At 42.1% G+C, this 24482-nt stretch overlaps 1 protein-coding gene across 1 annotated transcript in view; it reads left to right on the forward strand.

Moving 5' to 3' along the window:
- Positions 1–24482, forward strand: part of SWAP70 (switching B cell complex subunit SWAP70) — a 67784-nt gene that overhangs the window by 30773 nt on the left and 12529 nt on the right. The window contains exons 3-7 of the mRNA XM_045825591.1: positions 6029–6202; positions 16459–16686; positions 18310–18456; positions 19568–19676; positions 21993–22174. Coding sequence (XP_045681547.1) covers positions 6029–6202; positions 16459–16686; positions 18310–18456; positions 19568–19676; positions 21993–22174 — 840 coding nt within the window. The remainder of the gene's footprint in view (positions 1–6028; positions 6203–16458; positions 16687–18309; positions 18457–19567; positions 19677–21992; positions 22175–24482) is intronic.

Consider the following 24482-nt stretch of genomic DNA (forward strand, 5'->3'; position numbering starts at 1 on the left):
AACTTAAAAATAAATAAGATACAGTGAACCTATATCAAAAAGTCACAATTTATTTCCTAGGAAAACTAATTTATGGTGAATTTACTTGGTTTCTTAAACAACGCCTTAGTCTCTCTGCAGCATTACACACTTTGTTAAATCTTTTACAGTTTCCTCACTCACTTCTCGTATCTTTGTGATTCCCCTACCACTCTGACTGCTTTTTCAGCTGTCAGAATTCCTCTTCCTCCTCTCACTGTGCAGATGCCCATATCCCTGAGGTTCTGTTTCTGATTGTGTCTCTTTCTCACTTTACGTTCTCTCAGTGATCTCACTAACCATCGTGGTTTCTAGTCCTCATAAGCGTGCAGTTGATTCACAGATCCGCCTCTCAGGTTACAGTTTCCCTTCCTTTGGTTGTTCTTGGATACCTCCCTCTAAATGTCTTGCCAGGACTTCAAAATTGAAAACTTTATCTTTCCTCCTCCCTTGTTTTTGTCTCCTTCATCCTACGACTATTCCCCAAATGTGGTTGTTGTGCTGCTCCTCCCTTGGTTTTGCTCGTGCATTTCCTTTTCTGTCTTTTGGAATATGTTACCTTCAACTCTTCACTGTACTTTAAGGTTCATCTCAAATACCATCTTTTCTGCAAAGTAGTCATCTGGGCTGCTGATGACCTGTGTGTTCTCTGCTCCAAAATCCTTCAATTGGGGGTTTCCTATAGACTATTAAAAAAGAAACTATAAAGCTCTTTGTGATTTGCTTTCTATGTTTGCTTTTCCAGCCATAAATCTAGCACCACCCCACCCCACCAAGAACCCAAACAGAATGCCTTGTTTCTCAGAGCAAGGTTATGTGCTTTTGTGTGCATGTTATTTCCTGTTGGCAAATCATTCATTTAATGTTTTTCTGAGAGTGCGGGTGGATAGGGTGGATGATAGTGACCTTTGAAACTATTCCTATAGAAATGCCTTTCATCACATATTGTTAGGTGTCTTCCATCTACTGAGTTCTACAAGCAGTTTGGCATAGTGGAAACAGACAGCCTTTGAACTTTGATTTAGACTCTGGTTTTGATGTTTACTAGCCATGTGTACTTGGTAAAAGTACTCAATTTTTCTGAACCTCTGTTTCCTGATCAGTAAAATAGGGATGCTGTTTAACCTTATAGGGCTAATAGGAGGTTTAAGTGAGAAACTGCATAAACTGTCAAACATACTAAGTCCTCAATAAATGGTGGTTCAAAAATAACAGGAAGATGAGACACAGCAGCTGCTGCAGCTACTGCTTTCCCTTCGTGGGAATTGTGTACGAGGGGGCGTCGGGGGTGGTGCCAGCCTGAGAAGGTGCTGAAGGCCGAGCTCAGAGGACATCTTTCTACTTCTGGGGAACTGGTTTACAGATCACAGGTTCTAGATTGAGATCAGGAGAAACAACTTCTTGAATCCAGCTACCGACTTCTTCCTTCGAGTACACACAGCACTTTGCCTGTGTTTCTCTAAAAAGAAATGCTTTGCTCCTATTGTCTTGCCTCTTCCAGTACATCTTCCATGTTGTCCCAGAGGATGGCTTTTACAATGCATGCTGTTAGCTGCTCCCTTTTGTTCTTTCAATAATGAATTATAAGGCTCTTCATGATCCGGTCTTCATCTTCCCCCTACCCTCATTTATTTTTTTAAATTTTTATTTATTTGCTTTTTAATTATATTTTATTGATAATGATGTTACATTTGTCCCAGTCTTTTCCTCCTTTTCCCCGCTCCAGCCAGAACCCCCCTTCCCTCCAGCAGTTGCCCCTTTAGTTCATGTCCTTGAGTCGTTCATGTAAGTTCTTTGGCTTCCACATTTCCTGTACTATTCTTAACCTCCCCCTGTCTATTTTGTACCTACCATTTATGCTTCTTATTCCCTGTACCTTTTTCCCTATCCTCCCCCTTCCCCCACCCAGCTGATAACCCTCCAAATAATCTCCAGATCAAAAATTCTGTTCCTGTTCTGGTTGTTTGCTTAGTTTGTTTTTTCAGATTCAGTTGATATTTGTGAATTTGTTGCCATTTTAATGTTCATGGTTTTGATTTTGTTCTTTTTCTTAAATAAGTCCCTTTAGCATTTTGTGTAATAATGGCTTGGTGATGATGAACTCCTCTAACTTGACCTTGTCTGGGAAGCACTTTATATGCTCATCCATTCTAAATGATAGCTTTGCTGGATCGGGTAATCTAGGTTGTGGGTCCTTTCTTTTCTTTTCTTTCTTTCTTTTTGTTTTAAAGATTTTATTTATTTATTTTTGGGGAGGGAAGGGAGGAACAGGGGAGAGAGAGAGAGAAACATTAATGTGCGGTTGCTGGGGGTTATGGCCTGCAACCCAGGAATGTACCCTGGCTGGGAATCGAACCTGGAACACTTTGGTTCCCAGCCCGCGCTCAATCCACTGAGCTACGCCAGCCAGGGCTTGGTCCTTTCTTTTCATCACTTTGAATACTTCTTTCTAGCCCCTTCTTGCCAGTAAGGTTTCTTTTGACAAATTAGCTGGTAGTCTTATGGAAACTCCTCTGCAGGTAACTCTTTGCTTTTCTCTTGCTGCTTTTAAGATTCTCTTTTAACTTTAACTTTTGGCATTTAACTATAATGTGTCTTGGTGTGGTCCTGTTTGGGTCCAACTTGTTTGGGATTCTCTGTGCTTCCCAGACTTGTATGTCTATTTCCTTTGCCAAATTAAGGAAGTTTTCTTTCATTATTTTTTCAAATAAGTTTTCAGTTTCTTGCTTTTCCTCTTCTTCTAGCACCCCTATGATTCTGATGCTCGTATGTTTAAAGTTACCCCAGAGGTTTGTAAGGCTATCCTCATTTTTTTTAGTTCTTTTTTTCTTCCTGCTGTTCTGATTGTATGCTTTTTTCCTTCCTTGTGTTCCAAATCATTAATTTGATTCTCGGCTTCATCCCTTCCACTGTTAGTTCCCTGTAGATTTTTCTTTATTTCACTTAGTGTAGCTTTCATTTCTTCCCTTATGTTTTTGCCATACTCAGTGAGTTCTTTGAGCATCCCGATCACCAGTGTTTTAAACTCTGTATCTGATAGGTTGATTATCTCCGTTTTGTTTAGTTCTTTTTCTGGGGCTTTGTTCTTTTCTTTTATTTGGGCCATATTTCTTTGTCTCCTCAATTTGGCAGCCTTCCTGTGTTTGTTTCTGTATATTAAGTAGAGTTGCTTTGACTCCCTGTCTTACTAGTGTGGCCTATTGTAGAAAAGGCACCTATAAATTGTGTGGGGCAGAGCCATAGGTAATCACCAGGTGGGGCAACCTGCTTCACCGCTTTGTGGCGCTGTGTGGGGGGAGGGCCTGGAGAAGGGGACACTGCCGCTGGCTTCTGGGGTTTTACCTGGCAGTTGCCCTGTTTCTAGTCACTTCACCCATTTTCCATATGTGACTGGCACCCTTCCATATGTTGCCCTGGTGGTGAATCCCAGAGTGGGTGTTTTTTCTAAGACAGAGGGCCCTTTAAACAGCCTTTCCTGAAAATCTGGCAGTTTCTACCGTTGCCCAACCCCAGTGTTTTTACAGCCAGAAGTTATGGGGATTTACCTCCTGGTGCTGGAACTCTGTGCTGTGCAGTCTGGCCTGGGGCTGGAATTGCTTATTCCCCCTGATTTTTATCTACCACACATGGGTGTAGGACCACCTGCTCCACCCACCCCCCCAGCCCCCCGCTCCACCCCCACTGTGGCCTCTCTACCCGTCTCCACAATCTGCCTCTCTTACCCGTCCGGATGAATACCGCTTCTTTAAATCCCTGGCTGTTGGACTTGCATACAGCTCGATTTTCTGACAGTTCTGGTTGTTATTTGTTTTGAGATCTAGTTGTAATTTTCTCTGTGGTTGTGTGAGGAGGCAAAGCATGTCTACCTATACCTCCATCTTGACCACAAGACCCTAGCCTCATTTTTTACTGTGCCCCATACAGTGGACATTTATCACTTTTTGTCCAGTGTCTGAACTCTTTTCTTGTGTTCGTGAAATTCCACAGGGTCTTGATAGGGAACAGGACCTGTTTCATATCTCAGATTTTGAAAAGTTCAGATACTCATTTTCCTTGTTCCCTGGCAGCTAGGGTGAAGGAATGTGACCCAGGCTTGCCCAGTGGGACTTTGAGCTGGGTCAAAGTCCCAGCCCTGGGACTGCAGCTGGGTCAGTGGCAACAGCGATGGCCTCATGGTGGAGACATCATTACACTGGCAGTGGCGTGTCCACCACACCATTTCCGTGAATGCGTTTCACCGTGGTTCTGACTGCTCTGCCTAGTTTGGTGACAGCTTAGCTTTGGAATTTAGGTTTTCCAGGGCTTGTGTTGGATCTTTGAGGCTACCTGTTGCTTTTCAGTTAATTCCTTTTCTATTTAAAGGAGTCCAAACTACTTTATGTTGTTTGATTTTACAAAAAGTCTCATTCATAGCACCCTCTAGCAGCAGGGGCTTAATTCACATTAGGCTTCCTACAGTTCTTCCAAACCGACGTGTTTGTCTCCACCTCTGGGCCGTCTTATATTCTGTTCTACCTGGGACCTTCTTTACTCCGTTTTGGATTGCTTGACTCCTGATGGTGCTTCAGGGCTCAGTGCTGTTGTCATGTCACTTTAACTATTCTAATACTTGTCACACTATACTGTAATTGTCTTGACATTCCTTGGAGACATGGGCTACTACTATATTAAGTATCTTTGCATTGTTCCTGGCAGATAATAATTACCATCTAAAATTTATCTGTTGAATTAGTGAAAAACTGTTGAGTTATATACTGTGTTATATCAAAATTTGTCTATTTGTATATCTGCTTCCCTAATAAACTATGAATTTTGTGAAAGGAGAAAACCAAGTTCTTCATCTTTTTAAAAAAAATATTTTATTTATTTATTTTTATAGAGGGGAAGGGAAAGAGAAAGAGTGGGAGAGAAACATCAGTGTGTGGTTACCTCTTGTGAGCCCCCACTGGGGACCTGGCGTGCAACCCAGGCACATGCCCTGACTGGGAATTGAACTGGTGATACTTTGGTTCGCAGGCTGACAACCACTAAGCCATACCAGCCAGGGCCCAAGTTCTTCATCTTTATGCTTTAATTTGTAGCAGAGTACTTACTTGGCTCATCATAGATGCTTTGGAAATGTTGAATGCATGATTGAATGACTGCATGCCAGGGCTGTCTTTTAGAATTTCAGTTAAGCAGTTTTTCCCAACAGAAAGTACCTTTTGTGACTATATAGGTAAAGATGCGGTGTCTGCATGAGTAACTGACATTCTTGACTCCTCTGTGCCAGGATCGGTAGTCTACTTAGAAGGTAATGTGTACACATGAAAAAGATAACTATTTGACAAGTGATTATTTTATGTGCCGAGTGAGTGATGTGGACAGATGGTGCTTCAGTGTTAGACTAAATAGAACATTCTTTTTTTTTTTAACTTCACCCAAGGATATGTTTATTGATTTTAGAGAGAGAGGAAGGGAAAGAGAGAGAAAAACATCAATCAGTTGCTTCCCATATGTGCCCCAAGCAGGGATTGCACCTGCAACCTAGGTGTGTCCCCTGACCCAGGATCAAACCTACAACCTTTTGGTATGTGGGATGATGCTCCAACCAACTGAGCCTCCCGGCTGGGACTATGTATAACATTCTTAACTGAGCCTTTGAAAGCGTGGTACCTAAGCATATACATAGAAAATGGTTACTGGAGCCCTGGCTGACGTAGCTCAGTGGATTGAATGTAGGCTGCGAACCAAAGTATTGCAGGTTCGATTCCCAGTCAGGGTACATGCCTGGGTTGCAGGCCACAGCCCCCAGCAACCGCACATTGATGTTTCTCTCTCTTTCTCTTTCTCTCTCCCTTCCCTCTCTAAAAATAATAAATAAATAAAATCTTTAAAAAAATGGTTATTGGTTAATTGGATTCGTTAAAATGGAAGCCTGTAGTAGGCTTTGTCTTTCTCTTTTATTTGGCTGTAATTATAATACTTATTTTGGACTGGTTCATTTTAATTTTCCCTCCTTCTTTTTTAGGTCCAAGACAACTTTGACAAGATTGAATTCAATAGGATGTGTTGGACACTATGTGTCAAAAAAAACCTCACAAAGAGTCCCTTGCTTATTACGGAAGAGGATTCATTTAAAGTATGGGTTATTTTCAACTTCTTATCTGAGGACAAATATCCATTAATTATTGTGCCAGAAGAGGTAAGGTATGGCTCTGGGCTGTCTTTGCATTTAATAGATCTAGCTTGGAAGTATTTGTGTTAAGGCAGTATAGATATGGAAGGAGATATTGCACTTTCTTTTTGAGTCAGAGGAAAAATGGTCTAAATTCAAACAAGTCCAAAACTTAGTGATTTGGGGTCATGTACTATCCCTGGAGATTTGCAGACAGGGTGGGGCTCTTCCTCTACAAATTTCTATAATTATAGATGACTCCATCCTAATGTCCAAAGAATATCTATTCAGGACAAGTCACAACATAATTTTCTGTCTGCTTGCATATTGGAAAAACCCTGAGAACTGGCCGAGTTATTCTGTAGTAAACTCGGGATCCAGAATGTTTTCAAGTCTGTGTTATGTAAGGAAATACTGGTTTTGTTTCTAAGTCCAGTGTGCTGACTATAATGATCCTGTGCAAAGTAAATGAAAAGGACATTTGCTTGTGTTGTACTGGGTTATTTTCCCTGTGTTTCCAAAGGAAAATGAAGAGGGAAGTAAGGTTTTATGCTATCGTACTGCCCTAAAGAATTATACCTGTAATATATGTTTACTACAGTAGTAAATTTAGAAAAGCCTCATAATATGAAAAATTAAAATCGGCTGTAGCTCTTCCATTAAAGAGTCATCTGTAATCCCTTAGCTTTGCACAAATTGGTTAACCTCTTGGATTTTAATTTCCTCATTTTATAAAACAGAACTCAGAACAGTGTTAACTTGTAAGGGGTATGCATTTAAAGGACTTAGCTCAGTGCCCAGCATGTGATATATGGGGCCTGTGTGGAAAAAGTCCAGCCATTGTTAATATAACAAGAATAGTTTGCGTGACATTGATGTAACCTGGCAGCCAAGGAGAGTGGACTGGAATGTGCATGTGTGAACAATGACAACTTCACTGTACTAGTCAGTGGGGTGGTAGATGCCACTGAGTGAGCATGTGCACTGTATGGCCTTCACAATCAAAACGACTGAACTAGTAGAGCAACAAATCTGCATCAAATTTTGTGTTAAGCTTGGACATTCCTCCCCGGAAACTATTCGGATGATTCAGAAGGTCACAGCTATGGGCAACTGGCAATTAGCAGCTTCATCACAACAAGCCTGCTCATGCCTCACGTCTGGTACAGAGTTTTTTGGTGAAAAATCAAATCACCCAGCTGACTCAGTCCCCCTACAGCCCAGATTTGGTGACCGGTGACTTCTGGCTTTTCCCCAAACTAAAATCACCTTTGCAAGGGAAGAGATTTCAGACTGTTGATGAGTTTCAGGAAAATATGACAGGGCAGCCGATGACAATTAGGAGAACTGTGAGATCCCAAGGTGCCTGCTTTGAAGGGGACTGAGGCATCATTGTCCTATGTACAGTGTTTCTTGTATCTTGTATCTTCTTCCATAAATGACTCTGTTTTTTATATTACATGGCTGGATAGCTTCTGGACAGACTTCGTATACTCAGTAAATGTGTAAACTCCTATGACTGCTACTATTGCGTACACTTTTACACACTAGTCTATATATTTCCAGAGTATAAATTTCCAGCAGTGGAATTCTGAGACCTAAGAAACACACACTTTCTGGTTATTAGATGAACAAGGCAAAATTGCCCTTCAGAAAGGTTGTACCAATTTGTACACCTACCAGGAGTGGCTGAGTGGGCCCTTTATTCCCCACCCTGCCAGTACAGAGTCTGGACTCTGATTTCTGCGATCCTTGTTCATGTTAGGAAAATCTTTTTAAAACTTTCATGTTATAGAATTTATTAAAAATCAGCAAGCATTTACTGGCTACCAACAATAAGCAAGGCACCAAGAGGAGTACAAAGTGAGAGAGATTATTTCCTGCCTTAAGGAACTGACAGTCTGCTGAAGGAAAAGAAAAAAGTCAAGTGTAATTCAAAGCAAAATGTGCAGCTTGTTATATGAAAGATGCAGATGCCATGCAGATACAGAGAAGGGAAAGATTATTCCAGTTTGGGGTTGGGGGGAAAAAGGGAACCAGGAGGCTTTCTAACAGAGGCAGTGTGATGTAGTTGTTAAAAGCAGAGTCCTAAAGGGCCAGACGGTACATATTTGAGGCTTTGTGGGCTTTTTGGGCTATACTGTCTCTGTCTCAGGAAGATGAAAGCAACTATAGACACTATATCGCTGTGCTTCAACAAAGTGGATGTTGAAACTTGCATTTTATATAATTTTCACGGGTCATGAAATATTATTATTTTTAAAAAGATTTTATTTATTTATTTTTAGACAGGAAGAAGGGAGGGAGAAGGAGAGGAAAAGAAACATCAGTATGTGCTTGCCTCTCAAGTGTGGGCAACCTGTGGGGGACCTAGCCTGCAACCCAGGCATGTGTCCTGACTGGGAATCGAACCAGCGACCCTTTGGTTCGCAGGCTGGCACTCAATCCATTGAGCCACACCAGCCAGGGCGTGAAATATTATTTTAAAAAATTTTCCAACCATTTAGAAATGTAAAAACTATTCTTAGATCATGGGTATAAAAACATGTTGTGAGCCAGATTTGGCTGCTGAGCTGGACTGGACTCATGGGCCACAATTTGTTGTTCCCTGATCAGGAGCAGGGGCCTGGAGTCAGATTTCCTGGATTTCAGTTCTATCACCACTCACTAGTTGCATGACATTAGGGTATTTTCTTAATTTGTTTTCCTTGCATTCTGCTCAACTGTAAAATAGGGCTAATGCCAGTATTTACCTCCTACTGTACTTGTGAAGATCAAATGAGAAAAACACCATGCTCTTAGTGCTCATTAAGTGGTAGCTATTTATGGGCACCTGGTAACTATTATATTTATGGGGAAAGCAGTACTTGGGCTGGGTCCTAAAAGATGGGAATAGTTTCAACTAACAGAAAAAATCTGGACGGAAGGAACAGTGGGCAAGGTGATATGGAGCAGGAAAGCAAAGGGCCTGTTCTGAGAGGAGTGAAGAAGGATGCTTACTTGGAAACGTCAGGACTGGCTGATTTAAGGCAAAAAGGAACTTTTAAAAGGGTCGTTGGATAGTTCACAGAATCACCGTGATGGCCTAAAAACCAGGTGGGGAGGCTGTGCAGCCTGGAGCAGTACTGGTTGCCCCAGTGAAGAACCACAAGGAAAATGCTGCTGCCACCGGAGGGTGGGGGTTGCACTTATACCAAGGAACACCTCTGGCCCTGCACACTGGGTGCTCGCTGCCCAGGAACTCAGGTCTTTCTGCTGCTGTTCTTTCTACCAGGGGCAGGTCTCTATAGAATCCACTTCCCACTTCACAATTGGGACCATGGTGTGGTCTAGGTCAGGTGCCATAAGCTGGCTGCAGAGGAGGCTTAGAAAGTGTACATTTGTATTTTTATCTGCTACACTGGGAGGAAGGGAATTCTCCAGACAGAAGAAGGGGGTTAGATGCTGAGCATTCAAGGAGAATGACGTATGTCCTTTCTAAGTGAACTGATGGCTGTGAAGAAGAGGGGTGGTAGATGAGGCTGGAAAGAATTTTGACTTCATCCTATATGCAGTAAGGAGCTCTGAGCCATTGGTGATTTTGAGCAAGAGAATGACAGGTAAGTAGATAAAATGTGGAGAGATGAAGGATGGGAAGTTAAGAGAAGGCAGGTGGCATAGAGGACTTAAACGTAGTATTGTCAGCAAAAATGGAAAAGAAGCCCAGGTGGAAGGGACCTGAAAGTCACAGGACCAAGTTCCTAGTATCTACCTTGCTGTGTGGAAATATGAATAAGTTTCAGGCCTGGGCAATTGGGAGGTAACATAGTGTAGTTGGTTAAAGCATGGTCTTTGAAATAAAGACTGCCTGGTTTAAATCCTGACTGTACCACTTTTTACGTGACCTTGAACAAATTACATACTTTCTCTGTTTGGGTTTCTTCATCTTTAAAATGGGGATAACTCCTTTCTTCATTGGACTCTTGTGAGGATTAAAATAGTTGATGTATGTGGAGCATTTAACATAATGTCCGGCCCCAGTGTAACCGCTCACTGAATGGTGTGTGTGAGTATGTGTATGAATGACAGAATGATGAATGACAGAACGATGAACAGATTGGAGGTACAGTGTGTAACGATGTGTTTGGCACATTTGGCATTTTAGGTGGAGCATTCTTCTGGAGCTGTCCTGCATTCAACTGAAGTGCACATCTAGGGCTCGTGAGAGGCCAGGCTGGTCACGGAGCTAGGGAGGCCATAGGAAGTAGGTTAGATCAGGTAGGAAGAAACTACTGGGAGAAAAGAGGCTGAGGACAAAACCTTGGGACTATTCCTGTAGCAGCAGGAGGAAGTAGATTAGGTAAAGGAAGCTGAGTTGAATAGTTGGTGAGGTAGGAGAACTGGGAGAGTGTTGAGTCATGGATGCCAAAGATAGAAAAAGTTCTAAGCACCAAAATAGTAGTTACCTGCATCCTCTGCTGCAGAAAAATTAGCAATGAGTGAGAAGTTGCCCTTGGAGTTAGCAATTATGTGGTCACAGGTGATCAAGGACCAGGCAGATTCACTGCCTGGTAGGAATGGTGTCTTAGTGCTTAATAACCATGATGATGTAATTGTGCATGTATGTTAAAAAGAAAATAAAAAATAAAATATGCTGTGAAATTTTTGTCCACAAAAAAATTGTCTAGCTTAATATAGAGAAATATGGAAGAGGATAGAATATTTATAGGCATAGAAAAAAGATATGCAAATGATATTTTATGCTGCTTGGAAGAATTAAGCTAGCGAAATCTCCAGTATCGTCTTTTAAGACATTTTGTAGCTATACTCAGTGTTCTGATTCATTTGTTTTCTTGGAACTTGAGGAGAGAGGTGGGTCTCTTACCTGCGATATTTTGGTTCTTTCCATTACTGAAATATTCATGGTGAACTTGAGAGTGATCTTGTCCTGATTTCAGATTAGAAATCAGTGAGTAAGGAGACTTGGCCTTATTCCTGAGGCCGTACTTGATTGATGTGAAGGACTTGTTACTGGCTTTACATCATCGCTGGGCCACAGGCTGTGAAGGGAGCCAGTCAGCCTCCGAGTCCTGACTGCTCTGCTTGGGAAACTCGAAAGGTTTTTTCTCCAGCTGGCTCTGAGAACAGGGGCCGCGTGAGTTTTGAGCTGTACCATGAGTCTCTCCTGTCTGCACGCAGAGCCTGGCCAAAACTCGGCAGCGTGTTTCCCTTCATCTCTGTAGGCCAACAGGAACGTCAGGGTGCTCTTTCCAGACAAATTAATCTCACTTCAGAAAGCCTCCCTTGGACTTAGCCAAGCAGCATATCTTGTCCTTTTATTGTTTGGACTTACTCTGTGTTTTGACATCCTTAACTCCCTCAGTGTTTCTTCTAGTTAAAAGTAGACTAAAGTTATTTTTACAGATGATTCCTCTGTGGCCATTTGTGGGGAAAGAAAGGATCGTTGGAGCAGATTTGTGTGGAACGGCTTGCCTGGCTGCTGAACCAGCCTCCTGAGCCTCGAAATGTGGCCTGGTGTGTGCCGAGCTCTCTGCACATCTCCTGTTCTTTGACGGAGCGCTGCACGCCTGAGGTCACATTTTATGGAAAACACTGGAGTCATAATATTTCTGAGATGGCCATTTTCTCTTAGATTTTGCTTCCTTTCTAAATATTTTAATAACATTTAAAAAAACTATATTTTGAACTCGTTTTAGACTTACAGGTTTTAATAAAATTTAATGTGAAACCATATATTTAAAATATAAAATTTGAAGTATAATGTCTTTGTCATGAGTATATACATAAGTTTAATTGTAATTGTACCAACAGTTTTTAGACTTTATACATTTAAAGTAACTTTTAAAATATTTTTTAAAAGATTTTACTTATATTTTAGAGAAGGGAAGGGAGGGAGAAAGAAAGGGAGAGAAACATCAATGTGTGGTTGCCTCTCAAGTGCCCTCTACTGGGGACCTGGCCTGCAACCCAGGCATGTGCCCTGACTGGGAATCCAACCGGTAGCTCTTTGGTTTGCAGGCCAGCGCTCAATCTACTGAGCCATATCAGCTAGGGCTAAAGTAATTTTTTTTATGTTTCCAATAATCTACCTACCATAGGTCCAGAATGTTTTTAAGTAAAATTTTATTCTTCAGCTTTGAAAAGTACTATATAAGTAACAGTGGTAGTCATATGAATAACATAAGTTGTATAAATAAGTTTGCTTTTGACTTAGTTTTCCATTGTCCAGAAAGTAGTGTCAAGAATATTGAATAAACATTAAGTGACTTAAAATGCAAAAATCAAGAAATGGTATGTCCCCATTTGAGATGGTTCTGTAATTTTCGTTAAAGGGTATTCCTGGAAATATGTGTCTGTGAAGTATAGTTTATACATTAGTATTCATTTCCCAGAGAGGCAAGAACAAAACAGGATGTGTCTGTTTTGGGCTTATTTGGAAGGAGTGTCTTGAAATAAATATCAAACCTGAAATAGTTTTAAGAGATCCTCTGTGAAATAAAACCTGAATTGTTGCTAAGACATGAAAGACCCTTTTAAATGATGATGGGGAAAGAACTTTAAACAAGGATTTGGGAGCCAAAGGCATCAAAAATCACATGCAGCTGAAAAGTTTATTCTTTGTTATTTTTGGTGAAACTTGCTTGGAAAGAGGAAGTAAGCTGCTTCCTGAAACTGAATGAGCTCTTAGAATTGTTGCAGGCCACTCGAGACTAACGCGGCAGCACGTGATTTATTATTTAGTATAATTGAATCCTTGAGAATGGCGATGTTTATTGCACCTTGGCCCGATACAATGATTTAAGAGGTCCTTTGCTTACTTCATTATGATAAGCAAATGATGGTGTCGAAAATCAGCAGGAAGTGAATCTGGGTTAGTTGTCCTCCACAGTTCCTGGCAGTGCTGAGCTGATGCCGGGTGCTGATGACCAGCTCAGAAGGGTTTGGGGGGGCACCTTCAGATGGGCCCAGATGAACCCAGGGAAACTGCCTTTAGAGCTGAGTTTGCTAGGGACAGCTACTTTATGGGTTACAAACATTATAAAAGGTCATTTGATATGCAAGAAGAACTAAAACTTGGAGTGTGAGGGGTTTGGGGTCATTCACGAGGGGTGGGGTGAGGAAGAGCTGAAGCTGTGTTCTGACTTCGCACACATGCAGTGGTGAGTTGGAAGCACCACCTCACCACTCCCACTTTGCATCATGCATGTGGGGGTGTGCACATGTTTGCATTGGCCTTGCTGCGGAAACCTCCAGTTTTGCCTTTGCTGCATTTACCCCAGGCTGTAATCAGGCAGCATGGGCCCTTTTTGTGCTGCCTTGGGGAGATTGAATTTCTGGTCATGTTAATGCCTCTAAGTTATTTTTCTATGGGCAATTATTTATTTTGATGTTTTTTTCTTACTTTCTTTGTCTTTCTTGACTTTCTTCGATCTCTTCTTGCCTTTATATATTTTTCTGTCTCATCTTCTCCTTCCCTCTTCCCTTTGTGTTCCTCTTAACCATTTCCTTTTTTCTCTTCCACTGACTGACCTTGTTCTATTTAAGAGCCAAGAAAATACTATCTGATAAGCTTAACAGTAGATGATATATCTCCAGCAAGAGAAGGAAAGACCTGTGTTTTTCTTCAACATGTAAACATTCGTTGACCATTTACTATATGCTAGAGTTAAGGAATTAGATGATCTTTATACTAGAGGATTTTTATAATCTTGTCAAATTAAAACAGTAGAACTTAAGATATTTTTTGATCTTGTGATATTTTATTAATGTACCTTTCTTTGCAAACATGTTTTTCCTATTTTATAATATTTTTTTATTAAAATTGACTTCATAAATAACAGTATAACCAAGTTAATGGAAGTGTAAAGGAGAGAAAGAAAAAAGTTCACAATCCTATCTGTACCAGACTTACTGTTTCTATGTTTTACTCTAGTATTTGTCTAAATACTTATATAATTTTTATGGGCTGGAAATGATAAGTAAATTTAATTTTCCATTCTTTATTTCATGTTATTTCACAAATTCTTTCTTAAATATAACTTTAAATGGTGGAATAACATTCCACTCAGTGCAGAAGGGAAGTAACATCGATGGAGTACCTAGTGTGTGAGGCATTGTGCAGAATGTCCTGTATTTGTTTCATTCTATCCCCATAGTAGTTAAGTGGGGGGAGTGTTGTTATGTTCATTTCATTAATGAGGAAATGGAGGCTTGGTTTCACATATCTCGGTTTAGCAAACACTGAGCTCTACTACATTCTAGGTACCAGTTCTGGGGATTCAAAGATGAATGGAACATGGTCCCTCCTCTAAGAAATTCAGAAAGTGGTGGGGAAGCAAATTAGTAAAGAGATCATTTTAATTAGTGTGCTAAGCATAAGCACAGCGACCCGGAAGAGCCCCTGACCTGGGTTAGGGCTGGTGAGAGCAGGTTCGCTAGAGCAGTGCTTCTCAAACTTGAATGTGCATCTGGAAGTTCCTGGGGTCCTTGTTAAAAGGCGGATTCTGATTTGGGGTCTAAGGCGGGATCTACAGTGGGATCTGAGATACTTAATCTCTGATGGGCTTCCAAATGCTGTTGCTTCTGGTCCACACACCTCACTTTGAGTAGGAATATCCTAGATGATGGAGGCCTTGGACAAATACCAGTCAGCCAGGTACAGAGGTGGGTAAAGGTGTCTAGACAGAGAGGCAGTGTGGGGAAAGGCAGAGAAGCATGAGCAAGTACGTTATGTGGGTAAACTACTTATAATCTATGGCAGGTGCTGACACACTGTGGCTCACTGGCTGAATCCAGCCCGTGGTCTGTTTTTGTATTGTCTGTGGACCAAGAACAGTTTTTACATTTTTTAAGGGTTGTTAAAAAACAGTTATAGTTATAACAAAGAAGAACATAAAACGGAGATGCACAGAGCCTGAAGTATTCGCTATCTAGTGCTTTATAGAACAAGCTCGGGACCCCGACCAACGCGCTGGCGGTACTGGTGGAGTGTGAAATCTGCCAGGGGCGCCGCGGAGACGTGTCAGAGACAGTAGGCAGGGGCATGGCCACAAGGGACTCTGAGGAGCACAGCCCTTGTCTTTGAAGTGGCCGGGACCCAGGGCAGAGTTTAAAGATGAGGGTCACAGGCTCAGGTTTGTTTTGGAAAACTCTCTCTGGCAGAGTATAGATACAAGGAGCCCAGGGGGCCAGCCAGGAGGCCTGACCAAAGGCAGCCAGGGTAGGAGGAGATGGAGGTGAGAGCTGTTGTGGGCAGATTGGCACTGTTTGACTGCAGCCTTTAGGAAGATCAACATTGTATTGCATGGCCCCAAACATGTAGGTACATGCATACACAAAGCAAAACTTGTCACAAAACAGTATTTGTCTTTATTGTGGATAAACTCAATTATTTTTCACTTCATTAAACCACTACGTTGATTTCATATTGGGTCATAACCTACAGCTTGAAAAACACTGATCTAGGGAAGGAAAAACAGTAGGAGTTTGTTGCCGATGTGATATAAGGGAGTGGGAAACAAAGATTCTGCCATGGTGATCGTATTGCTTCCAGCCGAAATCAGTAATAGGAAGGGCAGCTGCTTGGAAGGCACTCACTTTTGGACATGCCGAGTTCGAGAGGATTGTAAGGCACCCCAGCTTTTCAGAAAACAACAGCTATCAATTTCTCAGTGTTACTACCTCGATGTTCTGTTTGACTGCTATTATTTCAGTAGCAGTATTTTCTGCACAAAGGTGTGTGTGTTTCAGGATTTAATCAGCTCTTCCAGCCCAAGCCAGGAGTTCAGTGTTATTGGCGATATTGTTAGTGTTCTAAGGGGAGGGGCAGCATGAATTTCCAGTCATTGGCTTGTATGAAGCATTTGTAAATTGGGGAGTGACTGGTCCATACGATTTTGAGATGCTTGTTTAGTTGGGTGCTTGCATGTTAGTTCAGTAAGCTTAACATTCTGATATATTGAAATATTTATCCTGGAGAGTAATCAGATCACGTTAATTAGTTTGTGTATGATAGTGTATGAGTGCAGTTTGCTTTAGTTATGTATGCAAACATACTGTTAGAGGGTTATCAGTTTTTGATTCCTCTACTTACTCTAGGTTAATATAAAACCAGTGGCATTTACCCAAGCCCTTCTCCCTGCTCTTTTAGACATCCACTATTGGAACTGTAAAAGAATATTTTTTAAATTGACCTTATCAATGTAAGTAACATAGATACATAACTAAGTTAAAGAGTTATTTTTTCTTACAAGGAAATTATACTTTTTAAATTCTTCATATAGATTGAATACCTGCTTAAGAAACTGACAGAAGCTATGGGAGGAGGTTGGCAGCAGCAGCAGTTCGAACATTATAAAGTCAACTTTGACGACAGTAAGGACGGCCTTTCTGCGTGGGAGCTGATAGAGCTGATTGGAACTGGACAGTTTAGCAAAGGCATGGATCGGCAGACGGTGTCCATGGCAATCAGTGAAGTCTTCAATGAGCTTATATTAGATGTGTTGAAACAGGTAAGAGTCCTGTAACGCTGCACTGCTTCTCATCTTCAGCATTTGGCATGTTTGAAATAAAACATTTTTATCACAGAGATGAGTATACATCCCGTACACTTTTACACAGATTTAGAGCAAGAATAAAATTTCTTATTTTCTCAGGCTTTCATTTTAAAGAATTATTGGTGCATTTCTGAAGTATGGTGAAGTTGCTCTTTGGAAAGAATTGTTTAAATGGTCACATTTCCATACTATTTCTAGAGCATTCCATGTTGTGTACATCCATACTTACTGATCTGAAAGACCCCAGGGCAACTTGGTCAGAGGGAGAAGCAGGTTGTTGAACAGCCGGTGTCTTGTCGTCCCCTTCACATAGTGTGACGTGCGTGTGTGCGTGTGTAGAGCTGGCAGGAAGGATGTGGGCCCAGATGCTAAAGTGATTGATTGCTTCTGGGTTGTGGAACTTCTATAAATTTTATTTTCTTCTTTATTCCTTTCTTATTATTGGACTTATTACTGTATATGATTCTATACCAAAATCTGTGTATATGATTATATATTATTATTTTGTTTATTTTTTAAAAGCCTGATGAATTTTTTTTATTATTGATTCGAGAAAGAGAAGGGGGGAGAGAAAGTTTGTTGTTCCACTTATTTATACATTCTCTGGTTCTTTTTTTAAAAAATATTTTATTTATTTAATTTTAGAGAGAGGGGAAGGGAAGGAGAAAGAAAGGGAGAGAAACATCAGTGTGCGGTTGCCTCTCAAGTGCCCCCTACTAGGGACCTGACCCAAAACCCAGGCATGTGCCTTGGCTGGGAATTGAACCAGTGACCCCTTCAGTTCACAGGCCAGCACTCAATCCACTGAGCCACACTAGCCAGGGCCATTGATTGGGGTTTTAATTTACTAAGAATTCCTGCTAAGGCTTGTGTGTGTTTTAAATGAAATAGACTGAATAGTGTATAGTGAACTCCCGTATACCCATCACCTGGTCCCAGAAACCACCAGCACATTGTGCATCCTACTCTGCTACTTTTGCCTCTCCTGTATTATCTTGAAACAAATGTCAGATATTTCAATAAGTACTCCTAAAAGACCAGGAGTTTTAAAAAAGCACATGCACCCTGACCAGTGTAGCTCAATTGGTTGGGCATCACCCTGCAAAGTGAAAGGTCGCCGGTTTGATTCCTGGTCACGGCACATACCTGGATTGCAGGTTTGGTTCCCAGTTGGGGTGCCTACTGGAGGCAGTAGGCATTGGTGAATGTTTTTCTCCTCCCCCTCCCTTCCCTTCTCTCTAAAAATAAGTAAAATCTCTGAAAAACCCACAGTGCTATTAACATCAGGGATTCTGAAGTCTACCATCTATCTAGCTTTGTAGGGAGGGGAAATGTCTCTGAGTGTCTAAAATTCTGCATTGACTTTGGTCTGCATGTGCTTGCATGAATTTGGGAATAGTGTCTTTGACCTTCATAGATCCTCAGGAGAGTCACGATCCACAAAGGGGAAGAACATTGATATTTATGTATTCAGGACCATCTGTCAGATAGTGGAATAGGCAAGAATGTCAAGGAAGAATGATATCAGCTCTTATAAGTAAAAGAATAGGCATTTATATCTGATTTAATCTCTCATAGGGTTACATGTTGAAAAAAGGCCATAAACGGAAAAACTGGACTGAACGCTGGTTTGTACTAAAACCCAACATAATTTCTTACTATGTGAGCGAGGATCTGAAAGATAAGAAAGGAGACATTCTCTTGGATGAAAACTGCTGTGTGGAGGTAAGTCAGCTGTTACCTCTTCCTGGTGCTGCCCCCTGCTGCTCAAGTAGTTTATCTTCCTTACAGACCTCAGGGCCTTCACATAATCTTAAAACTTACATTTCCAATATAATATAGGCATAAAGTCGCAGTGCTTTCTGAACTAAAAGATACCCGACATAGTTGTTTTCTAATACGAATTTGTTTTCTGTCTTATACTTGTGAACAAAATATAGGGATTAAATCTCATTTGTTTGTACAATAAATGATTTAAGGAATCATTTATTGAATAAAATGGAGTCATAAAGAAGAAAAGAAAGCAAAAAAATTGAGTAATACAATGTTTGAAATTATGAAAATACCAGAAAATCTGGGCCATTGAAATGAATAAAACTGAAGAATTGCCTTTGATATTTTGAGTGACTTTCAGGACATTTTTCCTAAACTGTTAATTCCATAAAGAAGTGAAGTCCTTAAGATCATACATTTTTTAGTGTTTACATGACCAGGTCTGTATTTGTTGAGGAACATTTAAAATACCTAAGATCTTACTCATAAATGATAACATATTTTGATGGATAAAATGGTCCAGATATATTAATATCCCGGAGTGTGCAGCGCCCACAAAGGGGTCTTCTTCCGTTCAGTGAGCCGTGGAGAATCACAGATTACCACTGGCCGTGCCAGGCTCCTTCTGAGGATGCAGGTCAGGGGCCACAGCTTCCCAGCTACAGTGTCCCAGGTGCGAGGCGAGGAGAGCGCATCTCAGGCAGGTGTGGGAATCACCCTGGCTCAGAAGCCTCCTGGCTCATAGGAGTTACTACTTGCAGTAGCTTCATGGGTTCCTGTGAGGGATGTGCACAGGTGTGAGTTAGGTGCTCAGGACCGCCCGAGCCCGGCCCCCCAACCAGGTGTTGATGGTGCTCCCAGGCCGGGCACAGCGTCCTAATCAGGGTCATTGTTCCCAAAAGTGATGTTGCCTAGGGGATAGAAGTAGTAAGTCAGTAATAAGCATTTATAGATATTTTTCATTGACATTGAATTCCAGCCAGATTTTTGTAGATAAGATTGAATTTAATGTAAATATTGAATACACAAACTCTTAAAGAACTAATTTTGCTTTCTGTTTAAGTCTTTGCCTGACAAAGATGGAAAGAAATGCCTTTTTCTCATAAAATGTTTTGATAAGACCTTTGAGATCAGTGCTTCAGATAAGAAGAAGAAACAGGAGTGGATTCAGGGTGAGTTAATTTTTACAGTTTGTCATGTAACTCGAGAGCTCTGATTTTGTATTTTTGAGTCTCATTAAAGATACTGAGGCTCTTTCCTCATTGTCTATAGTTATTTCTGGGTGTAACATGGTAGTTTAAAGAAAAACAAATGAAGAGGAGTTTCCAATTTTTTTAATCAAATTTCAGTTTTGTAATGATCTTGTAGGGAAATTATAAACTGGATATTCTGAGGTTTACTTGCTGTTACTATTTGAAGAATATGGAATTTCCCCTTTTAACAACCATGAAGAATTTTAAAGTGTCCATCTCAAGTTTCAAGTAGTACATAAAACAGAAGAGGAATAATGGAATAGCTTTTGAATAACTTTTAAGATGTTATTTACGCAAGAAGTCACTCATTTCAAATAATTATCTCAAGAACCCAAACTTGATGTAAAACTTTTAAACGAAAGTATTATTCCAAAATTAATAGAATGAGACATTATATATTAGGTTTTATTTTTCAGTTATGAGGTGGTTCTGATTGTGATATTCTTGGACGTATTATGTTAACAGAACTGCCCCCCCCCCACCTTTGTTTTGGTTTATCTGACTGCATGCACTGGCCCAAAGAAAGGCATGAGCAGGAGTTTACAGTATAGAAAGAAAAATAGTTTAATACTGAATTGACCAACATGGAGGTGGGGAGCTAATGCTAAAAACTCGACTCCCCAGTGGCAGGTACTGTATGTTAAAGATAACATAAGGCAAAGTCACAAGACACAGTGGGAAGTGCGGGTTGGGGTCATGCTGGGAGCTCATTGGTTGGAGGTGAGGTAAGGGTAATAAATCATTTCTTCTGTCCCTGAGGGTATTTCTGAGGTCTGCCCCAGCACCCCCAGTCTGGTCGCATGGGAAAATAGCCAGGGGGCCTCCACTTTAGGCCTCAGGAGCTGAAAGGTAATTTAGGTTGAGATGCTGTCTTTAACCTGCGGGAGGTCCAGACCTTGTGACCTTTAGTCAGGTCCAGGCTGCTGTCTTCTGCGGCTTGGGGGTGGGGTGGGACGGATTATCTGGGGAAAAGGCGAGGTCGTTGAGTAGTATATAGAGAGAGATGTGATTTCTAGAGCTAGGATTTAAAACTAAATTTAATCAACATCATAGGGACTCTTGGTTTCAGGTAAAAAAAAAATTATATTGAACATTGTGGTCATTTTTGATGTGGTTTAAGAGTTTGAGGCAAGTGAAGCTAGGTTTGAGTCATCTTTCCTGAGTCCCTTGAGTTGAGTTACAAATTCTGTAGCTGCTTTCTGTTTCCGTAAAATGGGAACATTAATAGTACCTACCTCTCAGCTTTGTTTTGGGAGTTAATAAATAAATGATGAAGATGCACTTGCATATTTTACAATGCACATCGTTGCAGAAGTATTTGCAATAGATTGCAAACAACCTAACATCCACTGATGGGGGGATGTCTGACTAAGCTGTGCCACGCCTACGCAGTGGGGCGCCCGGCAGTGCTTTGTGTACTGATGTGGGGTGCTCTCCAGGGTACATTAAGTGAAAAAAAATCGGGGCTCAGAAGAGTGTGTTTATGTCACTGTGTCTGAAGAAGGTGAGGATGTAGTAATGCACATACTTAAAGTATCTCAGGAAAGATGCAGGAGAAAGTGTTCGCATTAGCTCCTGGTGGGGAGGGGAGCCTAGTGCTTGGGGGTAGGAGTAGGAGAGAGGCTTCCTCTTTGTCCTTTCATGCTTTGGAATTTGAACAATGGGATGGTATTAGCTATTCAAAAAACAAAATTTGTATAATTGAAGTGATCAGGAAATAAATCCAACTTCCTATGAAAATGAGGTAATATACATAAAGGGCATACATATAGCAAGTATTCAATAAACTGTAGCTACTGTTTTCACCTCCGGAAGAGATGATTTCAAAAGGCTTAACTGTCAGACTGACTAAACACAGCAGGTGTCAAATCAGGTATCAGGGCTTTGAATCTCAGCCCTGTGTCATAATCTCATTCAGCCTTTTGAGAAGTGTGGAGAAGGGAGTTGAAAGTGTGGTTTTAAATTCTCCAAATGTGTGTGGTATTCCTGAACGGAGTATCTAGTTATTTTGCAGTTTTGGAACTGGTAGCGACCGTAGAGGTCGTCTCTCACACTTTAGAGATGAGGATCCTGATGCAGCCAGAGACTGCGTGCCTGGCTCAAGGTCACACCGCTACTCCGCGGCAGAATCCGAAGCTACACTGCATCTCCGTCTGCTCCCTGCTGTGCCATTTGCCGGTTAGGCTTACTAAGGATAATGGGTATTTCCTGTTTTCTCTCCTCCACCTTTCCCAGCCATTCATTCCACTATCCACCTGTTGAAGCTGGGCAGCCCCCCACCACACAAAGAAGCCCGCCAGCGTCGGAAAGAGCTCCGGAAGAAGCTGCTGGCGGAGCAGGAGGAGCTGGAGCGGCAGATGAAGGAGCTGCAGGCCGCCAACGAAAACAAGCAGCAGGAGCTGGAGGCCGTGAGGAAGGTGGGAACTGCGTCCCGGCGGGGGAGGGCTCTGCACTGCAGGAGCCGCAGCGGCCTCGCTTCCGACCTTAGGTTTCACCGAGACCACCTTACTGCAGCTTTAGGCAGATTTTTCCGTGTTCTCAGGAAGTGTATGTACACCACAAGACACACCCTGATTTTCCCAGCCCTGAAAGTAGGAGAGTCTCAGGGCAGCAAGGACATGTCGTTGATCAGAAAAGTGTATTTATAAGAATGAGCACAGTTGAATTTTGTCAGAGAAAATGAGAAATTTTATTCCCCTGAGGATGTCAGGGTCACTTTTGGTGACCTGGGCAGAGTCTGTTCCTTTCTCAGTTTACCCCCCTTAATTCCCATTTTCAGTCCCAAGGACTTTGCAAGACCCTTAATGTAGAATTTCAGGTTTCACTTCCTGTTTGGAGACAAAGAGCCAGTTTGGTTCAGCTTCTTCCATCTCAGGGCTAGGAGGTCAGGTGCCATAGGCTGTACGGGACAGCTGTGAACATTCACCAGGAAACCTTGTTCTTTGGTTATATCATGGTTTTGGTGGCGGTGCTGAGTGCCCACCCAGTGTGTGGGCCTGGTTTTCGCCCGGGACACCTCTGGGTGAGCCTGTCTGCCTGCATCACTGAGCACAGGCTGACCAGGAGCTGGAAGACCTTTCGCGTCCTGCTCTGCAGCACCTTTGCCCTGGGGCGTGGGGGTGGGTCACACTGTTGTTACCTTTGAGATGATGAGACCTCAGTTCTTGTTTTCTTGAAGGAAAGATTTGTCAAGAGACAAAATGCAGTAAAGCAAGAATGTATTGGCTGCAGCAAAAGCATACTCAGGACAGTGAAACAAAGAAGGAAGTAGCATAGAGGAGGCCACAGGAGAACCCAGGCTGGGCTGCTGTAGCTCATTGGGGAGTCAGAGACAGGGGTTTCTTGGGGACAGGCTTAGGGGTTTAGGCTGGGACAAGCTGCCACTGCCCATTCGTCCCCTGTTTGCAAGTCTGGCGGGTCCCTTAGAGTTTAGGAGATGTGAGCCTGTGGGGGAGGGGGGAGGAGGCAATGTGGGCACGGGTCCTTTGTCCTGAGCGTTTTTTTTATCTTTTATAGGCAGGAATCTTAGGGGATGTCTCAGGAAAGGATCACAATAGAGCATTTATCAGCTTTCCAGGTGTGTCCTTTCAGGGTCATGGTCTCCACTGACTGGTCAGTGCGGCTGGTCCCTGAGGCAACCACGGTGTCACTCACTCCTCTGGTTTTGCTTCTTTTCGGGGCCTGGAGCTGAAACACAACTGAGGTGGAGTTGTTATCCGTAGAGAGGAAAGGCCAGGGGGTCTAAGGCAGGACCAGTGACACTCTGGGAGAGGAAAGGTCACCCTGGGGGCGAGGTCCTTGTGTTCCTGGGTTTGCCCATTGCTAGGCACCCGGGGCCTTCTGCCCTGGTGACCTGCTGTATCTGGCCCATCACCCGTGTTCTGCTCAGGTCTGTCTAACTGCTGACCGAGTCATAAGGCCCTGCATCCTGGTGGGGTCCTCTCTCTGCAACCCACGGATGTGCTACACTGCATGCTGGCTTCCTCTGGCTCACAAAGAATTTTTTTATACTTTCATAATCCTTAGAACCATGGGGACATACAATCTTAGACACAGGTGTTCCTAACCAGCACGTCTGCTTTTGAACCGCAGCTCCTCAGGTCTTGCTGCTCCTCTTCCCAGATCACCCCTGCATCTTGCCTCTTTCTGCTGTAGACGTTTTCTTTAAAAACTCCCTTCAAAGACTCGGGTGGGCACCTGCAGTGGGTGGTTGTTGCTTCCTCCATCCACTGTGCACAGAGTAGGAGTGGGTGTTATGGGAAGGGGGCCCTGTCCTTTATGCTTTAGAAAAGGGATGATTGGGCCATGCATGCAAAGGAGAGTGTGAAACATGTGCATACAAATAAAGTGGCTGTTTCTGAAACTACTGCGCGAGTCAAGATAGAATATTGCCAATATTTTAGCAGCTCTTGTGTCTTCTCTTCCTTCAGTAGAAAATTTGCAAAGAGCAAGTTTGTGGTTTAGGTATAGTTTCATGAGTTTTTATGCATGCCTAGATTCTTGTAACTACCACAGACAGACTCCAGAACAATTCCAGTGCCTCAAAGGATTTCCTCACACTCTTGCTTGTATTGAGACCCTCCCCTCACCCCAACCCTGGAAACCACCCATCTTTTCTGTTCCTATAATTTTGTCCTTTCCAAATTGTCATACCAATGGAATCGTTCAGTAAGTGTGTTTTAGAGACTGGGTTCTTTCACTTTGCATCATGCATTTGAGATGCAT

Source organism: Phyllostomus hastatus, unplaced genomic scaffold (genome assembly GCF_019186645.2).
Source record: "Phyllostomus hastatus isolate PE091 unplaced genomic scaffold, TTU_PhHast_1.1 phas_scaffold_585, whole genome shotgun sequence".
NCBI classification, from domain to species: Eukaryota; Metazoa; Chordata; class Mammalia; order Chiroptera; family Phyllostomidae; genus Phyllostomus; species Phyllostomus hastatus.